The sequence below is a fragment of the Hypomesus transpacificus genome, chromosome 6, assembly GCF_021917145.1.
Source record: "Hypomesus transpacificus isolate Combined female chromosome 6, fHypTra1, whole genome shotgun sequence".
Taxonomy (NCBI): Eukaryota; Metazoa; Chordata; class Actinopteri; order Osmeriformes; family Osmeridae; genus Hypomesus; species Hypomesus transpacificus.
Genome location: NC_061065.1, coordinates 7,836,277 through 7,861,556, shown reverse-complemented (window position 1 = coordinate 7,861,556; position 25,280 = coordinate 7,836,277). Strand labels below are relative to the sequence as shown.

The 25,280-nt window shown below is 47.6% G+C and overlaps 1 protein-coding gene across 1 annotated transcript in view; it reads left to right on the top strand.

Moving 5' to 3' along the window:
* LOC124469170 (MAM domain-containing glycosylphosphatidylinositol anchor protein 2-like) overlaps positions 1–24,804 on the top strand; it is a 121,898-nt gene extending 97,094 nt beyond the window's left edge. Inside the window, exons 12-18 of the mRNA XM_047022285.1 lie at positions 4,756–4,933; positions 13,957–13,977; positions 15,825–15,980; positions 17,808–17,969; positions 21,843–21,973; positions 22,264–22,360; positions 24,074–24,804. Coding sequence (XP_046878241.1) covers positions 4,756–4,933; positions 13,957–13,977; positions 15,825–15,980; positions 17,808–17,969; positions 21,843–21,973; positions 22,264–22,360; positions 24,074–24,162 — 834 coding nt within the window. The 3' untranslated portion in view covers positions 24,163–24,804. The remainder of the gene's footprint in view (positions 1–4,755; positions 4,934–13,956; positions 13,978–15,824; positions 15,981–17,807; positions 17,970–21,842; positions 21,974–22,263; positions 22,361–24,073) is intronic.
* The last annotated feature ends 476 nt before the right edge of the window (positions 24,805–25,280 follow it).

Below are 25,280 nucleotides of genomic sequence, written 5' to 3'. Positions count from 1 at the left end.
CTTTAAGGATGACAGACTGAACAAGATAGAGAACAGAAGAACAGACGCCTGTCAGAGGCTCAGTGCTGTTGACTTCTGACATCGCCACTGTGTTGTTCTTCCTGAATGATTCTATAATGACTAAGGAAAGAAGAGAGAGAGGCATGAGAGAGAGAGAGAAAGTGAGAGAGTGAGAGAGAGAGAGAGAGAGAGAGAGAGAGAGAGAGAGAGAGAGAGAGAGAGAGAGAGAGAGAGAGAGGGGAGGAAAGGAGATCAAGGAAACGAGGACCAGCAGTCATGTCTGTTGTTTACCTGCTCCAGGAGTCCTCTCTAAGATTACAGTCTGTCTTTAGTGATTAATGACTAGGCTACATTCAAGGATGTCAATCTCTCTCTTTTTTCTCGTCATCCATCAATTTTCTGTCTCTCTCTCTCTCTCTCTCTCTCTCTCTCTCTCTCTCTCTCTCCCTCCCTCTCTCCCCCTATCGCCATCTCCCCATTACATACATTCATTATGTATGCATGCACACATACATGCTCCCTCTACCTCTCTGAGTTAAAACAAATCACTTTGGGGTTTTCAACTGCTGCAATTTCACCACCTAAGATAATGTTGTGAGGGAGACCAGCGGCTATCACCTCTGCAGGTGTTTGCAGTCGCCTAACAGGATTTTCTGCTGTTTGTGTATTCCAGTTTGTACAACCATTAAAAGGCGCCGAAGGCGCCGAAGGCGACTAACAAATTAGAAATGTACGGAACTTTATTCTCATGCTGTTTCAGTACAGTAGGTGTTTCTTCTCTGAACAGTCCTGTTGTGTAAAGCTCCTGTTTGGATTCCTTTCCAGTGTTTCACCTCAGTAGTGTGTTGGTTTCTAATGCTGATTGAGTCTCATTGCTTCTCCACATCTGTGATATTACTTTCAATGCAAAACATCAGCTTCATGTGAGGAGATGACCAGCAAACTATATGAGACAGGGCCAATATCTGGTTGGCTGGCTGGTTGGCTGACTTTCTGGCTGACTGGCTGTCTTGCTGACTGGTTAGTGACCAAATTGAACATGTGAAGGTTTATCACAACAATGACCATTTCTTTGTAAGGTCATTCACAGTATTAGGTCGTTCTGTTTAGTTTATTTGCATTGCAGTAAGGGTTGTATTTATACCCCATAGCACAATCTCTGTCAGGATTTACTGTACATTCCTATCCAGCACAGAAAATAATTCAAAATCAGTACTGTAAGTCTTACTCTACTGTTATATTTTTTCGAATGAATAATGCAATTTAATAGTTGTTTTCTACAACACTCTTAAGGAATTGTGCACGGGGAAAAAAACACAAAAAATATCCTAAACCCTTGTTGTTTTTGTATTGCAATGATTTTCCTGTCAGCAATCTGGGCTGGTCTGTTTAGTTATAAATGATGTTGTGCTCACACAATTTCTCCATGGCGGAATCCACAGCCTATAGTTTTTCTTGCCAGGTTGTCTGTTTGAGAAGGTGCCAGGGAGTTTAAACAGTATACTCTATACCCACTATTCAACTGGTCTCTTCCACAATTTCACAGATTAATTCTGCATCGGTGCTAAAATGGTCCCACAGAAATTCAGCAATCATATTAACGTTTTAATCTTTTCCTGCCATTGTCAACGAACAAGGCTACAGCCCCAACCCTCCCTCTTGGCTTTCCTAGCACACCTGCCCAACAGAAACACACAATTGAGTGTGTCAGAATATTTTTCCCGTCCTGTTGTTCCCCCTTGATATCTCAAGAGTCTGAGGACATTAGACTGTTTGTCTTCGGCTCGCCCGACTCTCTGTCGAGCTCTGAGGTGGGCTCTGCTGAAGACCAGGAGCCACAGGCACTATCTATAACATTTATGTTGAAGGTGAGTCTCTTTTTCATGTTCCGTCCACCCAGGAATGATTGAATCTCGACCCCCTTTTTTCAATTCTTTGTGATGAACGGTACGAGTTCGTCCCTCTTGGCGAGGTGGTGATGGAGCCATGAATGAGTAAGGAGCGAGGGAAGGGGAAAGAAAGAGAGGGAGATGATGATGAGGAGGAGGAGGAGAGGTTCCTTCGTAAATAAATAAACGGCTGGATACTTGGGGCAAGCTTTCCGGCAGGTGCGGGCGGGAGTACGGTGATGCGGGTAATGAAAGCACTGACACATAGACGGCTGCACTCCGTCTATTTATAGAGAGGAGCAGCTTCAAGCCTGTCTCCCCCCCCCCCCTTCCACCCCCACCCTCCCCCCCACCCCCGTCCCACCCCTCCATTCCCTGAGAATCATTATCATTTCCCTCCGCAGCTGCCTTTGAATTAATACTGAGGGCTGCTGGGGTTCATGGCTTCATAATGGATGGTTCTCTGTTATCGTCCAGGGCCGTGAGAGACAGTTCCCGCGGTCCGCCAGGAGGACGAAGGCCCTAGTTGAAAGGCGTGCAGGGGCGAGAATCACAAAGCACAAATCACCTTGGTCGTCACAGCCCCAATAGACAGGCCTTTCTCCTGCAATCTTCGCCCCCAATACAGTAGGTGGAGCAAGGATCTGAAGGCTTGACTGGCCTGTCTACACACTAGACGGTACAGAGCAGAACAGCCCCTCAGTACCTACAGTCAAGCCTTCATTCTTTACCACAACTAAGGATTCAGCCTCCATGTCTATATGCAGTGCCGTCATGCCCTCCTCTCTAACTACAGCCTTCTCTTCCTTGTCCTGATCGCTCCCTCCTCTTCCTCTTTCTCCTCCTCATTCATTTGATGTCAGTCAGTGGTAGATCAGTGTGCAGGGTTCGAGGCAGGCAGATCAATAGAGGCAGACTAATTACATGCAGGCAATCTGGATCAGACTCCGCTACTGTAACGTATCTACTTTGATTATTTCTACGTTTCCCATGGATCTGCCCCTCGCTTTGATCAGTCCTTCTGTTTTAGTTTTAACTTCTCCAATAAAAAATTAACTCTTTGAAGCGTTACTGCAATCAAGTGAAATGTGATGTTTTGTGTACAGTTCTATTCTCTCTCTTTGCCATGTCTATTCGCAACCCCTCTCTCTTTTTTTCACTCTATCTCTCTCTGTCTCTCGCTCGCTCAGAGGAAGTAGATTGAGAATTGAAGTAGAGTGAAAGGTAATGAGATGTAAACAGAAAGGATAATTGAGTAGAGTGGCAGGGATTCAATAAACAATTATGGGGAGAACAACACAAACTCGAAAAGCCTCACAAAGATGCATTGTTTCAAATCACGTTTACTGTAGGAAATAAAAGGGACCACTAATGAACAATTAAAATGGATTTAATTAACAATTTAAAGACAATTTCCTTCTTGATGTGGAAAACATGGAATGATCTGCTTGTGTGTGCTCCCGACAGGAAATGAGGCGTGTGTGTGCGCAGTGCCAAGATTGGTGTTTAAGGCCTCCATCTGCCCCAGACTGTAGACACACACACAAAAACACGCTCACACACACACACACACACACACACACTGACTGATTCCCCTCCAGAACCTTGCAATTCATGCCAATTAGCGGAGGTGCCTTTTGTACTGCAGAGTGGAGTGGAAATTAAAAGGATAGGTAGGACTAAGTGTTGCATCCTGTGTACAATTATCAATAACAGACAAAAGCCTCTCTATTTACCTGTGAACTTGCCGTAATGAGGACTCTTATTTTGTAATTACAGGACACCCACACTCTGGATAATTACTTAATTGACACTGTCCTCACACATGCACTCACTGACTGCGCCATGCTGGCATCACATCAATCCTCTCTTTACAGTCAGATCTCACTCTTTGCCTCTCCAACCCTCTCTCGATCTCTCACGTTCCATCTCTCTCTCGCGCGCGCTCTCTCTCCCCGTCGCACTCTCTCCATTCTCTCTCACCCTCTCTCTCTTTCACTGGTGCCACACCTTGACACGCACATGGTTTCTAATTTTGCTGTTGAGGCTGTTGTGTTTCCTGTTAGCCGGACTTCTTCTCTTATTGTGTTTCCTGTCAGCAGGACTTCTTCTCTCCCTCCGACTCTCAATATTCCATGGTGCTGTGTCTTTGTGTTCCATACTCATTCAAAGACATGCTGCATTGTAAGACTAGACATAATGAGCATGAATCCTTTTGTATGTATCCTTTAACTCACCCAAGGGCAGGCTGATGGCAGAGATGAGATGAAGTATTCTCTTTCAGAGTTGGAGCTTCAGTTAAGGCCTGGCTTGGTAGGAAAGTCGCTGGCGTCTGATTAAGGTGGAAGATCAAATAATGAAATGCTGATTAGAGAGTTACTGTAAAGGACATTCTGTCCTGTAGATTGATAGAAATGAACACGTTCTTAAAAGCAGAGCTGGGGAAACTTGGTTTAATTTCGACAACAACACCACAGGTTGCCACGTGTCCCAATCTCTTTATAGTCAACGACCTAATTCCGATTATTATCAGCAAAAGGAAAGGAAAACATAGATATGAATTACTAATGAACACAAAAAAAACACTGGTTATTATTAAGACGGAACCCTATCTTTCGTCAACACTTCTTGAATTTCCATCCGTATGAAAAAAGTGGATTGAAGCGAACGACTTCTAACCAGGGCCTGCCTGTGACCCTGACACCCTGTGACCCCTGACCCCCTGTGACCCCTGACCCCCTGTGACCCCTGACCCCCTGTGACCCCTGACCCTCTATGACCCCTGACCCCCTGTGACCCCTGACCCCCTATGACCCCCTGTGACCCCTGACCCCCTGTGACCTCTGCCGTTGCTCCTGCCCTCCAGACAGGGCTGCAGCGGTGGTGGGAGCAGGAGATCCCTGTGGAGGGTCCCATCGCCAGCGGAGAGCTCATCACCCACAACCTGACAGAGCTGATCAAGCCGGAGGCTTACGAGGTGCGTCTCACCCCCATCACTCGCTTCGGAGAGGGCGACGCCACCATCCGCATCGTCACCTACAGCGGTGAGGACCCCTGCCCTCACGCCTCACCAGATGGTGTGCATGTCGACGGTTACAAATATGGAGTCGTTAAAACGCACTCACTGTCTGAAATATGTAAGAGTTGAAATAACCTGCCAATAGGAATGTGTTGTGATGTTGAAAATGTGGCTGTGGTGTCGGGAGGTTAAGTAGTGCATGGCGGTGATCCCCCACCATGGATCCTGCACTGTGACAGGATGAGCCCCTCTGGTGATCACCTGGAGATCGCTACTAAACAGTTAATTAAACATCAACCATAATTATACATCTGGTGTGGTACTGCCAAACTGGACATGTGCCAAACTTAGCTAGTTCTTCTCTCCTTGTACCACGGTTGGCGTAAAAAAAAAAAGCCAGCGTCGAGGGATTCGAGGAATGATGAATTGGTTTCTAACCTGTCACCTTCCCATATCACAGGAATCAACCTGTTCTAATGACTCCAGACAGAAGGGCCATCCTGTATGCACAGAGGTCAGCTGTTTCCCTGTGAAGATGTTGTTTCATTTGGTTGATTAAGACATTGACTGGCTGTCCCTGCGACAGGTCCCAAGCCTTATGGGCTGTATTGATCTGACAGAGACCATTCCGTTGTGGACAGAGAGCTAACCCAGAGGAAACGGCTAGGCTTGAGCAAACCAATAGGAAAAGGATTAGGAATATGTCGTTTACACAGGAGTGCTAATTCAGTTAAGTAGATGTGCTGTACTGGAGGACTCTCTGGAAATTCACCTCCACTATCTTACAATTTCGTGCAATTTGCACTATACACTGTTCTGACAGACATGACATCTAATATGAATTGATTTGTGAATCTCTCTGGTTATCTGAGACATGATTGAGAAGCTGGTAGACTGACTTACTGACTAGTGTGTTGCTGTCACGGTTTCTGTGTTCACTGCTGAGATGTGCTGCAGTTGTGAATTATTCAGTTTTACTGCAGCCCATCAGGAGTGGGAGAGAGATAGAAGGAGGGTGGAGGAAGAGGGGGAGAGAGATGGGAGGAGGAGAGAGAGGGGGAAGAGAGAGGGGAGTGGGAGAGTGAGGCATAGGGAGATGGAGGAAGGGAGGGCAGGAGATCTATAGAGAGGGAGGGAGAGAGGGATAGAACGACACGAAAGAGAGGGAGATACAGGGAAAGAAAACAAACGAAGAATCCAAATGCCCACATTTGTGTGTGCGTGCTTACGTGTGCGTGTGCATGAGTATCTACATGGCTTCGATTATTCTCTAAAACAAGTCTTGTGCATGCTATACCTTGAGAATCTCTCACACAAGCTTGTTATACAAGAATATTAAATACAAAATGTCATGGTTATCGACTTCTTTCTTCTCTTTCTCGCTTGCATGTCTCTCTCGAGCTCTCTTGAGCTCACATTTTTGGTACTTGTACTAGTAGGTTCTTGTTGTTTATTATCGACTGAGTCTCAAATAAAACAAATATTTGACTATGGGACATTGCAGAGCTCATTGGATATTCTGAGTGCAAGTGACCTTAGTCTTCACCATATGACAGGATAAACAATCATCACGACAAGCACTTGAAAACGGCGCGGAGAAGACGGCGGCAGCTTTGCTGTGTCGTAGAGGAATAAGAAAGTGCTTAGTGTCCCGAGTTGGTGGATGAAAAATGATGGTGTCACCCTGCTCCTACAAACACTCTCAGATTCTGCTGCAGTGACAAAGTCAGCATCTGTTTGCTGCTCCAAAATTCACTCTCCACCCCCGCCCCATCCCTCCCCTCCCCTCCCCTCCCCGCCCTTCCCAGCCCCTCCAAAAACACATAACGTGATGTGTGGGAGGAGGAACTAGCTGTCACCTACACAGCACTGACAAGTACCTCTTTCTGTGTCTCTGTCTTCCTTCCTCTATCTCTCTATCTATCTCCCTACCTACCAATCTCTCCCTCCCTCTATCTCTCAATCTATCAATCTCCCTACCCATCTCTCTCTCCCTCCCTCTCTATGTCTCTCCCTCCCGCTCTCTCCCTATCTATCTATACATTACTCTACTTATCTCTCTCGCTCTCTCTCTCCCCATCACCACACTAGATCAGACAGTAAATCCAGCCTGGTACTCTCTAGTGACCTCTGTGATCTGTGCCCAGGTACAGAGGTACCTGAAGGCTGTCGTTACCGACCCAGCTGTGGGGTGTCTCCCCCCTCGCTCCGTCCGGTCCCAGCCGCCAGCCGTGGTGTGTGTGTCCCGCTGCAGTTTAAACCACTGCAGAGCTCAGCCACGCAGAAGGCCAGCGGTCCACAGAGACACGAGGAGCGCGCCGCCAATTTGTTCTTTCTCCTCTCGTACACGCACCGATGCGAGAGACAAGCTGGAAACGTACAGCGGATCAGTGTGTGTGTGTGTGTGTGTGTGTGCAGTGGTACCATTGTAGCTACGGTAAGAGGAAAGAATTGGTACTGAAAGAGACAGAGATGAGAACTGGGTCTCGGCTGCCTCTCCAAGTGACAACACAAGGCTGTGTTTGGTGCACTCTGATTACTACAATGGCTGTTTGGAGCCGTGAAGCCCTCACAGGATTTTCTCCCAACCGACCGTCTCCGACCCTGGCTCCCCCCCCTCCTCCCCCCTCCGGGCGTGATTGAGGGGATTGTTAGAGAGTGTGGCTCGCAGGCTGGGTTAGAGGAAGCTCCAGGGTGGTGTTTGGTTGTGTCAGGGGACCTTGGTGCACTGCTGCCATTGAGTTGTCTGCTTTGTATTTGGGCAGTGCACCAGCGGGAGGGAAGCCTGCCAGGATGAAGTCACTGTCTGGGTCCCGTTTCGCCCTGCGAGGACGGCCGTCCTTTGGCGGTCAATGAGCTCACATATTTATTTCAGTCACAGTTGCAGAGGGACGATGTAGGTTCAGGCATGCAGCTGGGGCATGTTCATCTGCTTTGCTGCACACAGAGAGGCCCAGAAAAGGGACATTGTGTTCTGTCCAGGCTTTATATAGCTTCATGTTGAGTTTTCATGTTTATAGATGATCTAAGTGACGTTTGAGATTTTTTTTCCAATCATTTTCCACCAGAGTGATGATGAGCAACGTGGGCAATGAAGGGTTCTTGTAACATCCCTCTTAGTTATCTTGAGCACTTTTCACACCCATGTTTTCACAGCTGGGAATTGGATAGCCTTTCCAGTACGGACTTGGTCCAAAACCAAAGTAAATATAAAACTCTTTTCATGAACTTCTGGCACAGGATCTAGGTTTTCTTCCATAGCTGATTGTGTTTACAGAAAGCTCTGCCAATGATGTGCGAAGCCTCATTTAGAACATTTCATTTCCCTGACTAAACCTTTACAATCAGCCTACATTATTCTCTGCATGATGTAGCAATTTTCCCCTTCAATTTGAATCTTTCAAGTTGTTTATTCAATCTTTTCATATTCAAAATACAGTTGCAAGATTGGAGCAAAGATTGATCTGTTTGTACCTGTTCTTGTGGAGCCCACGTGCTTGAGCATGAGTTGCGTGTGTGTGCCTGTGCGTGCATGTGCATACGTGTGTGTGTGCGTGCATGCGTGTGTGTGTGTGTCAGTGCAGCAGTAGGGAGTGAGCCAGGCCTCTGGCCCAGCTTCCTGCTCAGCTTGATTTCATCAGCACAGGGAGAGATATGAGCGAGGAAGACACACTCATCCAGACCAGGGCTGTGTGAGTCAGGATAAAGAGGCTGCAGGTAAAATAACAGTCAAACGAAACATATTTTCATAACCAAGGTCTTCAAAAGAGGAGCACGAGGTGAAGAGGGTGCAATAGATGAGGGAATGGGGGAATGGAGAAAGAAAGAAAGAAAGAAAGGGAGAGAGAGAGAGAGACAGAGAGAGAGAGAGAGAGAGAGAGAGAGAGAGAGAGAGAGAGAGAGAGTAGGAAAAGTCAGTGAGTGTTCACAGGAGAATAATAGAATAAAATTCAGTTGGAAACGCAGCATCCATTTTTCAAGCCTGAGGCTATAGCATGTCATTTAAAACAATTCTCCAAAGCTGCCTGCTTGATTTCCTCTATCTGTGTGGACTCCCCCGCTGCACAGCACTGCTGCTCTGTCGAGCTGTGTGTTTGGATTTGAAATTCAATCCCCACAAAATATCTTACACAGAGGAAAATGGAAGGAGAATGCCTGTAGCCATGTCTTTCTACCTCCCATTGTGGACAAACTGTATTATCCTGTATTAGCCTTACAGGCAAAACCTTTTTTGAATGGGTCTAACAATGATCCAGATATTGCAGACTTTCTGTTAGGCCCATAAAGAGAAATGAATGTGTTGCTGTGTCTAACAAACGCTCATGACAGTTTCCTTTGTAAAAATAAAACTATATATGAGCATGCTCCTTTACAAAGGGACACAAGTCTTCCTCTCCTTTCCTCTCCTTTCCTCTCCTCTCCCCCTCTTTCCTCTCCTCCCCTCTCCTTTCCTCTCCTCTCCCCCTCTTTCCTCTCCTCTCCTCTCCTTTCCTCTCCTCTCCCCCTATTTCCTCTCCTCCCCTCTCCTTTCCTCTCCTCTCCCCCTCTTTCCTCTCCTCCCCTCTTCTTTCCTCTCCTGCCCCCCTCATTCCTCTCCTCCCCTCTCCTTTCCTCTCCTCTCCCCCTATTTCCTCTCCTCCCCTCTCCTTTCCTCTCCCCTTCTTTCCTCTCCTCCCCTCTCCTTTCCTCTCCTCTCCCCCTCTTTCCTCTCCCCCTCTTTCCTCTCCTCTCCTTCTCTCTCCTCCCCTCTCCTCCCCTCTCCTCTCCCCCTCTTTCCTCTCCTCCCCTCTCCTCTCCTCTCCCCCTCTTTCCTCTCCTCCCCTCTCCTTTCCTCTCCTCTCCTTCTCTCTCCTCCTGTCTTTTCTCATCCCTTTTCCTCTCCTCTACTATTCTCTTTTCCAAGACAGAGAACTAAACAAATATAGATAATTAAGCCTCATAATAACAATGATAAATAGCTGTAAATTCCGTTCATTTCTTCTGCATTCACTCAAGCTTTACATGATGCCCTGGCCATCCCTTCAGTTCCTAACCATTCTTCTTAACACATGTTCTTCCTTTGTGAGAATGATTTGTTATTTCTCAATTTAATTGAGTGGATTAAAATCAATTTTCTTCCATGAGTTTCAGCCTTTCATAAATCACCCAGCTGTAGCGTAGTTTTGTGGTTAAGCTGATGTATCACATCTATTCAGCCGGACGTGAATCGATCAGTAAAAAGCCCATGCATCTTCCAGACAGTTTAAATTGTATTTACTCACGCAAAAAAATAAAAAAAATAAAATGAACTGCAGACTAACTGGCTTCCAAAGAAACAAATAGCATTTGATACCCTTACCCTTTCTCTAGTTGCGTCCTTGGTAGTCTGCTATATTATCAAAAGGAAAGTGTACTGAATCAAACAGGAGGTAGAACGTACAGCTAGCATGGTGGTATTGTTGTTGATCACTGTAATCCTTACTTATTTGAATATTCAGGTTTAGCCACAGAGAGAGAGTGATGTCATACATACAATACATACATACAGTACATACTGCACATACAGCACATACAGTACATACAGTACACACATACATACATTTACATTACATTACATTTATGCATTTAGCAGACACTTTTATCCAAAGCGACTTACAAGAGAGAACTCGGGCCGTGATGGGAAGCCAGTGGAGGGAGATGAGGAGCGGGGTAACATGGGAGAGTCTGGGTAGATTGAAGACCAGACGGGCCGCCGCGTTCTGCATCCTCTGGAGAAGGCAGGTTGTGCATGCTGGGAGACCGACGAGCAGCGAGTTGCAGTAGTCCAACTTTGAGAGGACAAGTGCTTGGACTAGCAGCTGGGTGGAATTCTCAAACAGGTATCTCCTGATCTTCCGGATGTTGTAGAGGGTGAATCTACACGACCGGGAGACCGCAGCAATGTGGGCTGTGAGGGAGAGCTCGTCATCCATGGTCACCACGAGGTTCCTGGCAGAGGATGAAAGGGTCAGCGTCACAGATCCCAGGGTGATTGAGAGATCGTGGGAGATGGAGGTCTTGGCCGGGATGATGAGAAGTTCTGTTTTGGCGAGGTTCAGCTGGAGGTGGTACTTGGTCATCCAGTCGGAGATGTCTGCGAAGCAGTCCGCGATCCTAGCTGAGATCCCCGGATCAGTCGGGGGGAACGACAGGTACAGCTGCGTGTTGTCAGCGTAGCAGTGGTAGGAGAAGCCATGGGAGGTGATGATCGGTCCAAGCGAGTTTTCCGTGGAGTGGCCAGTCTTGAAGCCCGATTGGTTGGGGTCAAGCAGGTTGTTCTGAGAGAGAAGGTTTGACAGTTGGTTCGACACAGTGCGTTCAATTGTTTTAGAAAAGAAGAGTAGCAGTGATACAGGTCTGTAGTTCTGGAGGACGGCTGGGTTAAGGGAGGGTTTTTTGAGTAGAGGGCTAACTCTGGCCTGTTTGAAGGCAAAGGGGAAAGTGCCGGAAGTAAGAGAAGAGTTAAGGACATGGAGAAGAAAAGTTATGATGGAGGGAGAGATGGTTTGAAAGAGAGAGGAGGGGACTGGATCAAGGGGACAGGAGGTGGGGCGATGAGAGAGAGTGAGGTCAGAGATCTCTGCCTCGGACAGGGTAGGGAAAGAGTTTAGACATTTAGTAGGGTCAGTCATAGAGGGTGAGTGGGTAGGAAAGGTGGGTTCAGGGAACTGACTGTTAATGTCAGCAACTTTTTTCTCAAAGAAGGAAGAGAAGTCGTCTGCTGTCAGGGTGGAGGGGGGGGGGGGCTGGGGGGTTAAGAAGGACGGAGAAGTTTGTGAGGGTTTGAGGCAGAGTTAATTTTGTTCAGGAAGTAGTGGGTTTTAGCATCAAGTATGCGGGCAGAGACAGATTTAAGGAGGGAGTGATACTTATCAAGGTCCAGGCCGTCTTTGGACTTGCGCCATCTCCTCTCAGCTGCCTGAAGGATGGACCGTTCTTCACGGATAACATCCGTGAGCCACGGGCAGGAGAGAGAGGATCGTGCAGGCCTGGTTGACAGGGGACAGAGAGTGTCGCGTGATGCAGTTAGTATGGATAACAGGGTGTTGGTGGCAGTGTTAGTGGGGTGGGACATGAACTTGTCAATGGGAGGGAGGGAGGATGTTACAATGGAGGAGAGAAATGGGAGGGGGATATGGAGCGGAGGTTGCGGCGGAAAGTTACGAGGGGAGGGGAGGTAGTAGGGTTGGAGGGAGAGAGACAGAGAATTGGATAAAGAAGTGATCAGAGATGTGTAGTGGGGTTACAGAGGTTAATTCAGTGATACAGTTACGTGTCAGGATGAGGTCGAGCTGTTTGCCTGCCTTGTGTGTTGCCTGTGTGTTCAGCAGCGTCAGGTCGAAAGAAGTCAAAAGAGACTTGAAGTCGACGGCCTGCGTTCTTTCGAGGTGGATGTTGAAGTTCCCAATGACTACCAGCGGTGTTCCATCATCCGGGAGGATGATAAGGAGCATGTCCAGCTCCTCCACAAAGTTGGCTAGCGGCCCTGGTGGATGATAGAGGACAACTAAAAATGCTTTGATAGGATCAGTTAGCATCACATAATGGTGTTCAAATGATTTGGCGGTAACAGAGAGTGGTGTGGATGTGTATTTAATATGTGGGGAAAGAAGCAAGCCAGATAGAGATACAGAAATGGGAAGATGCTCATTACAGTGATGAGATGTGAAGATCAAGGAAGCACAGACCCATGATTCTCACTCTCTCTCTCTCTCTCTCTCTCTCTCTCTCTCTCTCTCTCTCTCTCTCTCTCTCTCTCTCTCTTTCACTCTCTCTCTCTCCTTCACTCTCTCTCTCTCCTTCTCTCTCTCTCCTTCACTCTCTCTCCTTCACTCTCTCTCTCTTTCACTCTCTCTCTCTTCTTCACTCTCTCTCTCCTTCACTCTCTCTCTCCTCTCTCTCCTTCACTCTCTCTCTTCTTCTCTCTCTCTCTTTCCTTCTCTCTCTCTACTTCTCTCTCTCTCTCCTTCACTCTCTCTCTCTCCTTCTCTCTCTCTCCTTCTCTCTCTCTCTTTCACTCTCTCTCTCTCTCTCTTTCACTCTCTCTCTCTCCTTCACTCTTTCTCTCTCTCTCCTTACTCTCTCTCTTTCCTTCACTCTCTCTCTCTCTCCTTCACTCTCTCTCTCCTCTCTCTCCTTCACTCTCTCTCTTCTTCTCTCTCTCTCTCTTTCCTTCTCTCTCTCCTTCTCTCTCTCTCTCTCTCTCTCTCTCTCTCTCTCCTTTACTCTCTCTCTCCTTCACTCTCTCTTCTTCTCTCTCTCTTCTTCTTTAATTGAGTTGTGTTGTCCTCTTGCTGGGAGCTGGTCACCTTGAATAAGGACATCAGTTAAGCAAGTAAATGGCAATAATGATAATGATAAGCTGGTGAGCTTCTAAGCTCATTACAGTGGTTGGGCTATTCTTAGAAAGCCCTCATTCTCTTCTACAGTTTACAGTACTGTACTTCATGGGACAGTAGGTCCACATCCACTCTGGTTATCTCTTGTACTTAAAACTCCCTTCTCCTCTTCTTAACTGGTAATAATGTTCTAAATGCCAGTGAATAACTCCTTGGTTTGTGATTATATCCAAATCTTTGTGTCCACATGTTGCACTGAAGGACACAGTTAAGCCAGTCCTGTCGTTGCAAATGGTGTGTGTGGGCGTGTGTGTGCTTTGTGACTCCAGACCTCTTGATGGTAGACAACACACTAACCAACCTCTCACCATGAATCAGCAGACAGTTAGATCAATGATGAGTATTGTTGTGTTTACTAATGCCTCTTCTCTCTCTCTCTCCCTCTCTCTATCTCTCCCTCTCTCTATCTGTCCCTCTCTCTCCCTCTCTCTATCTCTCCCTCTCTCTATCTGTCCCTCTATCTCCCTCTCTCTCTCCCTCTCTATCTGTCCCTCTCTCTCCCTCTCTCTCTCCCTCTCTATCTATCCCTCTCTCTCCCTCTCTCTATCTCTCCCTCTCTCTATCTGTCCCTCTCTCTCTCCCTCCCTCGCTCCCTCCCTCCCTCCCTCTCTCCTCTACTTTTTTTCCACAGCTCCAATCAACCCCCACCTGAGTAAGTACTGCTTTATGTTAGTCAAACACCTCACTTATTAAGACTTGACAGATTAGCTTTAGCTGCTGTCAGAGCTCAACTGGTGAGAACAGCAGGACACACTGAACAAAGAGCTGAAGATCCCTCTCTGTCAAACGACCCTGTACATGGAGTGAGAAGCTGAGCATGCTAGATTTGGAGAATATCGTCTGTGGGCGGGCGTGTGGGGGGGGTGGTGCTGTGTGGGACGTGCACGACTCAGCTTTTTATGTGTTTGTAGATTATGTATTTCCAGTGTTTAAATCTCTCAGATGGTGTTCTGTTTATTGTACATTAAGAACATCATTGCTCGATTGCTCATAATAGAAAGTGTAGTAGTACTCAATTCCCCAATTCCCAAACTCACACTTTATGTAGCGTAAAGTTTGTTGTTTTGACACTCCCACATCTCCAACATTCAATCAAACATTTTAATCACCAACATCATTATCAAATCCCAACAGTAAACAAACTGCTTTACCTGCTTGCCTACGTATCCCTCCTCCTCATCCCTCCTTTTCTCACCTCCTCTTCTCTCCTCCTCATCTCATCTCCTCACCCCTCCTCATATTTGCTTCTCCTCCTCTCCCCTCCCACTGGATGGGATGGGAGGCCAGAGCAGCTTAGCTCACAGTGGACCGGCATTAAGAGACTAGCCCTCCGTTTAGATGTCCAGGCCTGGGGAGATAAGAGTCTATTGCTCCTGCCTTTCTCTCTCTCTCTCTCTCTCTCTCTCTCTCTCTCTCTCTCTCTCTCTCTCTCTCTCTCTCTCTCTCTCTCTCTCTCTCTCTCTCTCTCTCTCTCTCTCTCTTTCTCTCTTTCTTTCTCTCTCTCTTGCTCTCTCCCTCTCTCTCTCTCTCTCTCTCTCTCTCTCTCTCTCTCTCTCTCTCTCTCTCTCTCTCTCTCTCTCTCACTATCGCTCTCTCTCCTTCTCGCTCTCTCTCTCTCTCTCTCTCTCTCTCTCTCTCCCTCTCTCTCCCTGACTGTCTTTTAACCAGGGTGCCCTCCATCCTCCCTCACTCCTCCCCAGCCTCTCTCCATTACCTAAGTAAAACAGTCAGATACCGCGTCTTGCAAGGTCGCCACTCCAAACGGCTCCCAGCTACATTTTAATAAATCAATGAATATTTATCACGAGGCAAGCCACATCCTGAATCTAAATGCTGCTTTCTTACTGACTCTATGAGGCTGGCAGTGTGAAAGCCCACTTTGACTACTCCTAATGCCCTCTGGTTATGTAGTGAAAACACATGTACCAAAGGCCTTTGTCATGAAGGTCAGATGCCTGGAGCAGGGCAGGAACACTTCCAGGAAGTGTTTGCATCCATCAGTTGAGACCTTCCCATCTGCAACCCTAAACCATTGCCATGCCAACCACAGCCCTTAACTCCATAATGGGTAACCTCTGGCTGCTTGTCATAGGCTTTCATTACTAACAGGATTGCGCCCATTTCAGGCGTAAAATTGCGATTTCTTCCGTCTTTTAACGGCGCACTAATTACCCCTAAAGGCCCGACGAGGATCTGGTCACGCAAAATGCGGAAATACACCGTTGGGGGTTGGGCAAAGGCGCACATTAAGCTGCGGTCGCAATGTTAGTAAATGAGGCCCTCAGAGTGTTACAAACCCAGGATCTTGTCTTAGATGCCTACTCTCCTCTCCCCTCCTCACCTACCTTTACATACAGGAAATACAAAGGATCCATTAGGTCATGGTCAATCGAGACAAAGTTAAATTTGTTCTGTCTCTTTTTGTTACTCTCTTTGTCTCACTCTCTCTGTCCTTCTCTCTGTCTGTCTCTCTCCCTTTCTTCTCCCTCGCTTCCTCAGGAGAGTTCCACTGTAGCTTTGAGGAGGAGCCTATCTGCATGTTCACACAGGACAAGAATGATGATTTTGATTGGTTGAGGCACAGCGCCGCCACCCGTGACACCAAGTACACGCCCAACACGGGGCCCAGCGGGGACCGCAGTGGCTCCAAGCAGGGTAAGGAGATCTGGGGGCTGCTCCAAGCAGGGTAAGGAGATCTGGGGGGTTTTGTCCAACTTTTTATGAAGCGGTATTACCAAGAGTGATGCGCACAGTGTTGCACAAAAGGTTAGTCGATACTAGAGGAAAGCTACTTCATATTACAGTATACACTGTTGGATAATGTCACCTTCAACATTGATTTTATTGGTGTCCATGTTTGGCTATCTGTGTGACTTAGTATCAGAGAGGGAGAGAGGGGTAGAGGGGGAGGGGGGAGTGGGAGGAAGGGGAGGGGGGGAGGGGGGGGCAAAGCAGGATTCTTGGATTGACTGTACCTTGGTGTCTACATGAAACACCATGTGACACCATGTGACACCATGTGACACCATGTGACACCATGTGACACCATCTGACTGTTCGTATTAAATATTGTAACTAATGAAAACGTTGTCAATGCAAACACATATTTCATTTTGTTAAGTATCTCAGGCTGATTTTACAGTTTGAGACAGGAGTTTTATGGATGAAGGCTTTGACGATAACCGTAAAACATCCTCTTTTTTTTTAAGTGTCAATAGAAAAAGAAGAAATGAGTGCGGAGCAGGAGAAATGTTTTGCAGAGTTGGAGTGGACTGTGCCTTAGAACCACTCAGTAAATCCTAGCGTGCAGAGCAATCAAGGACAGTCAAGCAGGGGAACAGAAACACACCAGTCTCCATGGTTACTGTGTCTGCCTTGCAATGGTCATACACATCACAATCTCTACACAGCCTCACTTCCACCGAGCCATGTTGCTCGAGAGACTAGCTGGCAGAAGCCAGTCCTGAGGGATAAATCACTGATCGGGTCTCTTCCAGGAGTGTGGCACTGTTTGTAGCTACTGGTGTAGTACATAAAGCAGGGGTTTTAATGAATGATTTGAAACCATCCAGTAGATATTGTCCAGCCCAGTACTCTTCGGGGGTTATAATGATCAGATATACACCTATAAAAATTCATAATCTTTGCTTTTTGGGGGGCTTGGCGTTGGCAGGTTGGAAGGGGTAAAGTCATATACAGGAGCAGCTTTCACTTGCAAGTAGGGAGGAGCTGGGTTTGAAATGTAGTAGAGAAGCTGCCAGTAGAAGGTTAGTCTCAGCACGGCGTCCGTGAAAGTGTCAGAGTAGGGAAGCATTAACGCCACATATTGTCAGCTCTCCTCATCTCCCCCTGGTTAGTGTGCCTGGACTGAGGAGAGGATGTAGGGCAGGGGCTGGTGTGGTGGGGGAAGCCTTGTCTCTCTGGACCCTTTTTCTCTATTTTAAGGAGACTGTTTCAGAATATAAAGGCCTGCATGTGCTTTCCTGGATTTTGGTGGTGAGGTGTCTGGTATCTGTAGTTGAGTCATGCCCAACAACATCCTGCAATCACCCAGCAGCACTCCTTGGCTTCAGAAGATTACCTGGCAAAAGCTCTCTCCCAGCGTTAGATGGGCAGACACCCACCCCTCTGTTCAATCTCTCTCCTTGGGCCAAAATGATTCTGCAGCCTCTCCAACTGCACCAGGAGAGGAGGCAGGTGCCAGGTTAAGCATGCAGGGAAGGCAAACATTGTTTGGACGCGGCGTTTTGACGCTGTTAGAAGATGCTCCCACTGAGCACATTTCACTGGCAGCATCTGCTCTCGGGTGTGATGCTGCGAGTTGGATAACCTTTGCAGTGTGCGTATTGTGTGTGTGTTCTGTATGCGTGTGTGCGTGCTCTCGTGCGTGTGCCTTTGTCTGCATGTGTTGGCGCGGGCCTGCGTTTGTGTGCGTGCTTTGCAGTGCGTGCCCGGGCCTTGACGGTGTGTGTGCTCCTGCAGGTTTTTACATGTACATCGAGACGTCTCGTCCTCGCAAGGAGGGCGATCAGGCCCGGCTGGTGAGTCCTTTCTTCACCGTCGCTCCCAAGAACCCCTACGGCATCAACAACCCCCCAGCCTACTGCTTCAGCTTCTTCTACCACATGTATGGGAAACACATCGGTAAGAGCCCCCTCTGGACCCATCTGAGCTGTCACAGGTGCTGTGCATTTAGTTGGCAAATTATCACCAATAGAAGTGTGTGAGTGTATGTGAGTGTGTGTGTGTGTGTGTGTGTGTATGAGAGTGGGTGCGTACACACGTGTCTCCCACCTGGGCTTCCGAGTGTCGTACTCGGTGTTGAGGAGACAGTGGTTCTGGAAGTTTCCCTCTGGTCGTCTCCACTGATAATAGTGTGTGGTGTTACTGAGCTCTTACATTACCTCCTCCTTGTCTGGTGGAGTCACAGAGGAAGGAGGTGTGGGCTGTGAAGAGCTCTGAAGTGCTTCCCCACTGCTGTCTCAAACCACTGTTGTTGAAACAATAACGCCAAGCACAAAGGAGAGAAGCCATGAGGGAGCCAGAGAGCTATCGCCCCGTCAGACAAAGAGCCCAAGCTAGGCCACGCTAGCTGGAGAGGATACGCTAGCTTAGCCCACCCTGGTGGCATGTGGAATTGGCCAGGTGGGGGGTTGAACCAAACATCTGGAGACGGGGAGGTGGAGGGAGGGGAGGGGAGGGAGGGAGGGGGAGTTGGGTTGGTGGAGGGCGGCTCAGTGGGGGCACAAGAGACCCTCCAGCCCCCCTACTGAGGTTGAGTAGGCCGTGACATTTCCAATTTGCTCAGATTGATCACCAGCCAAACCCCCCCCTCTACCAGCCCCCACCTCGGTGGTGCCCAAGCCCATGCCAGGACTGGGGCGTGTTATGATGAATGGGCTAAATGTCAAGGGCTGGAGACACACAGATAGAGCAGAAAGATGCTCTGCTTAGCATCCCAGCTGTCTGGCTCTGAAAGGGGAGCGCTGCAGTTAAGGAATGCTGGTTTGGAATGTTTGGAAAACAGAAGCAAGTCATTGTTGAGCTCGATTTTCCACTCACTGTTTTCCATTGAAAATGAAGCAAGACACAGTTTACATGTTATTAGCCTTCATCACATTCAAAAATGAAGAACCCGCGAGCAAAGCAGAAAGGTTGCCATGGATTTCCACACATGACAAATTTTGTGTTTTGCAAAGTTTGCTGGTTCAGTATTTGAGAAAAAAAAAATCTGTTGTTTCTATAGAATACTGGAATCACAATAAGGCAAATTTTATATTTTGTTCAGCTTTTTTGGGGCAAACAATTTTAATATATGTAAATAGTTCCCTCTTTTACAGCAGTCAATCTGCTCTTAAAATCCAATCAGAATGATATTTCACCTGGCTATAACTAGTTCACACTTTCCCCTGTGCTGATGATATGACTCACTGAAATTATGTTAGCAGTCATTTTATGCCAAGGCCCAGCAAGCTTTGCAAACACAAAATGTATGTCGCTCCCAATACTTTTGGCCATGGCTGTAGAGCTGTAGAGAGCTCTCCCACAGACAGACTATTCAACCAGATGTACTGCGGTTGTTACTGCGAGTGTCTTCTGGTGCGGACGATAGGCTGAGGTTAGGTGAGTCATCACCGAGCTGTGTGTCTCTGTGGTGCTAAAGGCCGGACTCGCTCAATAAGAAGGCTTCAACCTCTCTCTGCCTCTGACAGAACTTCCGAGTTAGCTAGCGGGGGCTACCTGGCACAAGGTCACAACTAATTACTGAGACTCACTTCAAAGTTTGCCTTTCGGTGCTAGTGTCACGTTTGTTTACAGGATTAAGTCCCCGAGCACTCACGGACGCACACCAACAGTGAAACACACACACACCACACCAAACACACCACACACACACACCACACACACACACACACACACAATGATTAATTTCTGTTATGTGGGGTTCTTAGGGGGTTAGGTAGATTGGAGGCGCTCAGAAGGCCGATGCTGTGTTGCTTCTGGAGCCCTCAATCCTCCCTTCTTCCCGCACTGAATAGGAAGTGTCCACTCATATAGCGGATTAAACTGTTTATCCCCTTAGGGTTCATTCACCGAGAAATTAAATATTGCAAGTTTCAATATGGGCTTCCTCTTTGCATCTCAGAGGAAGATTTCTTTCAAGCAGATGCTGATGTTAAACCCTTTTTTTGTTGTTTTCGCAAGTGCATCTACACTTGCAGTGGTGACAGCATCTCCTCTAGAACTCTCCATGGAGCACACAGTAGAGAGGTAACGCTGACATAACCGCCTCCCGGTTCTGGGAGTTCAAAGACGGCGGCGGGCCGGCAGCTCTGGAACATTCCTCCGCTGTGTGAGACGTACTCCAGCGGGAGGTGAAGCCTAGGGTCAGGTTCTGAACGACGGAGAGAGCTCATCTCATCTCGTCCTGCAGATTGTGCTGTCGTGTCGGGATCGTGTGCTGAGGAGGGAACCGACACAGGGATGCGTGGCTTCTCTCGCTGTCTCTCACTTCACTCTCTCACTGTGTCTATCTTTTTCTCTCTGTGTGTCATACACACACACTCACACACACATACACATTCTTCCATCATGGCCTGTGCTGTAATGAGGCACCTTGCTGTGCCTGGATTGCATCAAAGCAGTCCCACTATATCAGTCCCTCTCCTGTCTCCTGGACCACTAGGCTATGTGGTCCCTCTCTCTCTCTAGCTCTCGCTCTCTCTCTCTCTCTCTCTCTCTCTCTCTCTCTCTATCTCTCTCTCTCCCTCTCTCTCTCTCGCTCTCCCTCTCTCCGTCCTCTCCCCCTCCCTCTCTCGCTCCCTCTCTCCCTCCCTATCTCCCTCCCTCCTCCTCTCTCTCCATCTTCTCCCCCTCCCTCCTTTCCTCTTTCGCTCTCTCTCTCTCTCCCTCCCCCTTCCTCTCTCCCTCTCCTTCTCCATCTCTGGCTGTGATTCCCTCCTGGGCCTCCAAGCAGCAGGGCTGCTGAGAGTCAGGGGGGCTTAGCAGTGGGAGTCGGTGTGGCGCTGGCATACTACTAAGAGACATCTGTCCCTCACTGCACACCAAGAGTAATTCACCTTTGTTCGTTGTTGTTTAGGTTGTTCTTTTTTCCTTCCGGGGGGGATGGGGGGGGCGGGGTTGAGGGTTTGCACTCTGTGTCATCATCTGATGGTTTAGCATCAAAGGGAGAGAGACCAAACAAATGGCACCACTAAGGGGAGTCGTCATGTCGGACCTGCTAATATCTGACATTTAACAGCAGGCACACGTTGAAACACCTTGCAATAAAACTCCACGCCAACGTTCTGGGGAGCAGAGTTAAACAGATTCACATGCAGAACGCTTCCTCGTTTACTATAAATCATTGAGAGAACCAAAGTGAAGTTGTTGGGGTATATTATATTTTTTTACAGTGGAATACAGTGGAATCATCACTTATCAGCAATTAGTTTTAATTAAACTTTATTAATACGTGTAAGGGAATAATTCATAATCACTTGGTGAAGCTCAAATTAATAAATGTATCAATTCATATGACCCACTTTTAACCTTTGACACTGCTCTGCCTAGCATGCAGAAGAGGAGATGAATTTGCAATGAGGAGGATGATATGAATGTTAAGTTCGAAATGTTATAAAACTCTAAAACTGACTCCCCGAGTGGCAGTTGGTCCTCAACATTAACTTGTAGCGTTTGCTTTGAGGTCCAGTAATGTGCTCCATCAAGCATTCAATATTGACAAGTGAGAGTCTTGGAAGCTGTTTTATGCATCAGCTCTCCACATGAATGCATCCCGTAGCTACCTCACAGTGTGAAGGAACAGTGTCGATGCGAACTCTGATACGGAAAGAACGAGAAAAAAACTCCACCAGATCAATCAACAAAAACAAAATTTATGGATTCACAGTTAGTCCTTGAAGTAAATACCTGTCTCTCTTCTCCTTGTGTGCTAAATGTCCCCCTGATCGCCTGTCTCTCTCTCTGTGTCTCTCTCTGTGTTCCCCTCTCCCACAGGGACCCTGAACGCCTTCCTGAGGCAGAAGGGCCAAACCGCCTCTGATGGCCCCGTGTGGTCCTTAAGCGGTCACCAAGGTGACCGCTGGAAGCAGGCCAAAGTGAGCATCCATCCGACTGCGTCCTTCCAGGTGAGTCGAACGCCGGGGGCTCTCCCCTCCTGATCAGAGAGCGCACTCTCCCCTCCTCTCCCCCACAACTGCTGACGCCTCTCTGGTATCGAGTGTTAGTTTCCCTGGGGACTCATATTGATGTAGCACTAGATAGACCTTGAGATAAAGTGGAGGATACTGTGTAGCAGACAGGAGTTTGGAATGATGTCCTCTCTCTGGTGAAAAGAAACAAAAACATTGTTGGTGGACCGAAGCTAAGCCAAGATCATTTAAGGGAGCAGCGCTCACAGACATCTTGGCCCTTCCAGGTTGTTCTCGAGGGGATTCGAGGCCCTGGCATCGAGGGAGACATCGCCATCGATGACGTCACCCTCGAAGAAGGAGAGTGTCGAAACCCACCAACCAGTGAGTTTATTAAACAGCTACACCATAAGGCCTTAATATACTCCAGTTTTGTACGTGTGTACGTGCATACAGGACAACAGAAACAGTGGCAGCTACGCCATTTTTCTAAACTCACCCCCGTTGTAAACAACTGCTTCTCCGTTTCCCGTTTCCATCCTGCATGATGTCACAGGACCTGGGGTACACCGCCCCATGATCTCTGTTGGTAGTGTACCCTGTGTGTGCATCCACTCTCACACAAACTACTCGCCGAAACGCACGCAGGATATTAGCGGCAGCCTTCCTGCGCGTGCGCACGCAACCCTTCCCCCGGCCTCTCTTCCTCTGAAGGAACGGCGAGGGGTTGTAGCCGAGGTACAGTAAGCTGGTCAGAGGTTCCTTTGCCTGCGAAGAGGGGGGGTGAGATTGAAAGCGCGTTGCCACGGCGACCTGTCAGCAAAACCGGCATTAATGTCAGCGGCCCAGACAATGTGTAGCTCTTCTCTGTAATTGCGCCGGAGGAACAAACAGAGGCAGGAATAGAAACAGGACAGGTAATGGCCCGCAATTGACAAGGTGATATCGACAGGTAGAGGTGGTGCCCGCCTTCTCCCTCCCAGCAGGATGTGAGATTCAATCGCAGACTAAATGGAGCAGCTGCCGTACGGAAATGGCTCTTTTTGGTCGCTTTTGCAGAGATTAAGCCATCCATGTCGCCATGTAATTTAGGATTTCTTTTCCTTACCCCCCTTTGTGTGCTCCGAAATTGTAAACCTGCAGGGTAAAATTTGATTTGTTAGTCTAAGCTTGAAATGATCAACACAGGAAGGGGGGCTTTATTGAATCTTCAAATGGTACATTGTAAATATTCCTGACTGACCTCTCGACATGTGAGACTGCAGTTGTTTATCTGGTACACCAGCCACACCACATAGCGTCAGATAATTGGCTTCACTTGACAAAGAGGTTCAATCCCAGCTTCCTAGCTTCCACAAAGCTGTATGCAGTTAATAGCAGCAAACACTGGTCATTATTTATATCTCCAAAAATCTTTCATGAAAAAAGATAGAAAGAAACATTTTGTGGTGTAAAAGTTGAAGCATTCTGATGGTGTATTACACTTGCAGGTCGGGTAGGGGGCTTTGTTATCATTCAGAGCTTTTTAATCTCTTCATTTGTAGTTAAGGGGTAGTCACCTCACTGGAGAACAAGATGTCATGTCATGAATTATGCATTTCAGTCTTCTACAATGAATCTTACATGATTCTCCGTGTGACCATGGAAACAGTTCAGTTTGCGAAAGGTAACCCTCGGGCTCTGTTCTGGGGTCAGTTTTGCCGACAGTGGAAGTTAGAGTAGAAAGCTGCAAAGCTACTCACGGGTAGTATTTACCTAGCCTGGCTCTGCCCTCCTACGTACTTCTGCTAAATATTTATTTTCCTTCTGTACTGCGTCTGGGCTTTTGGTATATTAGTCGTTTTTTTCCAGCCAAATTTTTGGTGGTCCAATCAGCGAACAGAGGGAGTCCAATCCAGATCAAATATTTTTAAACTTCAAAAGAGTACCCGCCTTCAAGGAAGTTAATGATTGTCAATGGAGCGATCCCAGACTCTCTGTACAAATGAAATGTACAAGGGTCTGGTACGACCAGGCTAGTGTTTACCTGTCTCTACACACACACACACACACACACATGTTTACACTAACATACTTCTATTCCATCCCCTGCTCCAGATCTCAGCTCCGCGGCTCCACCCACGAATGCCCATATATGGCCGTTGAGCATCACCTTGGTGATGACCTTTCTGGGGGGTCAAAGGTGACCATACAGCGCGTCGTTGTCTGTTGTTGGAGGAGGAGGAGGACGAGGAGGAGGAAGTCCAGACCAACGTCTGTGAGCTAGAACCCTTGGCATCCAATCACCAAAGATCCATGCATTCTAAAGGCAGCAGAGGGGCCCCTAATTGAGGACCACAGAGGAATGAAAACTAATAAAACCGAGAAAAAAAAGGGAAAAAATGACACAAAAGGTAATAAAGAATCGTTTTTTGTTTTTGTTTTTTAAGAGACATCTTTTACAGAAAACGCTCCACAGTGCTCCTTAGTGAGAGCGTTACCCAGCAGAGCCAGGGTTTGGTGAGGAACAAGCCTGTACTTTGTGGCTGTTCACAAGCATTGAGAGAGGACTATTTGTAAAGCACAAGGACAACTTTGCCAGTTCCAACATTTCTTTGTCTGGGAAATAAGACATTTGTGACTTTTTGAAGAAAAAAGAACAATTTCCCAGCATACAAACACACGCCGTCTCTGGATCACATTGTTATTATATCTGATTCTGATACTGATTCTGATTTACTGGCACCTGAATGCCAGTTTTCCCTCTGCCCAACCCCTCGCCACACTCTGATCCTTTTTGTTTTGGCTCGGTGCTGAAATGTAGAAAATAGAAACACACAATATTTAGTTTATCTATCTTTATAGGTTATCTCTAAACACTGTGCTCACGAGTCAAAGTGGAGAACTGGTGGGATGACGGCAGGCAGATCAGACGAGGTCTGGGGGGAGACACAGGAAGACACAGGAGGAGGATGGACGCTAGAGGGAGAAGTGTCGAGGAGGGAGGGAGGGAGGGAGGAGAGGAGGAGAGAGAGAGTTTCCAAGAGGAGTTCCTCAAGGGGCAAGGAGGAGTTTGGACTAAAGTCTTTGAGATAGTTAAAAGTCTGTAGAGCTCTGAGAGGTGGTGATTGACAGGTAGGTGGAGGTTAAAGTCTAGCTGGAGGGGATTAGGGATTAGGGAGTCGTGAGTGGAAGAGGTCAGGCGGTGTGATGGATTAGAAGAGAGGAGAGGGGTAGGAGTGGATGAGAGAGGGATGTTTTGTGGTGGGTGGAGGTGAGACAGTCTGGTATCTCTGTGTCTTGTCCCTATCACCTGCAGGGGAAC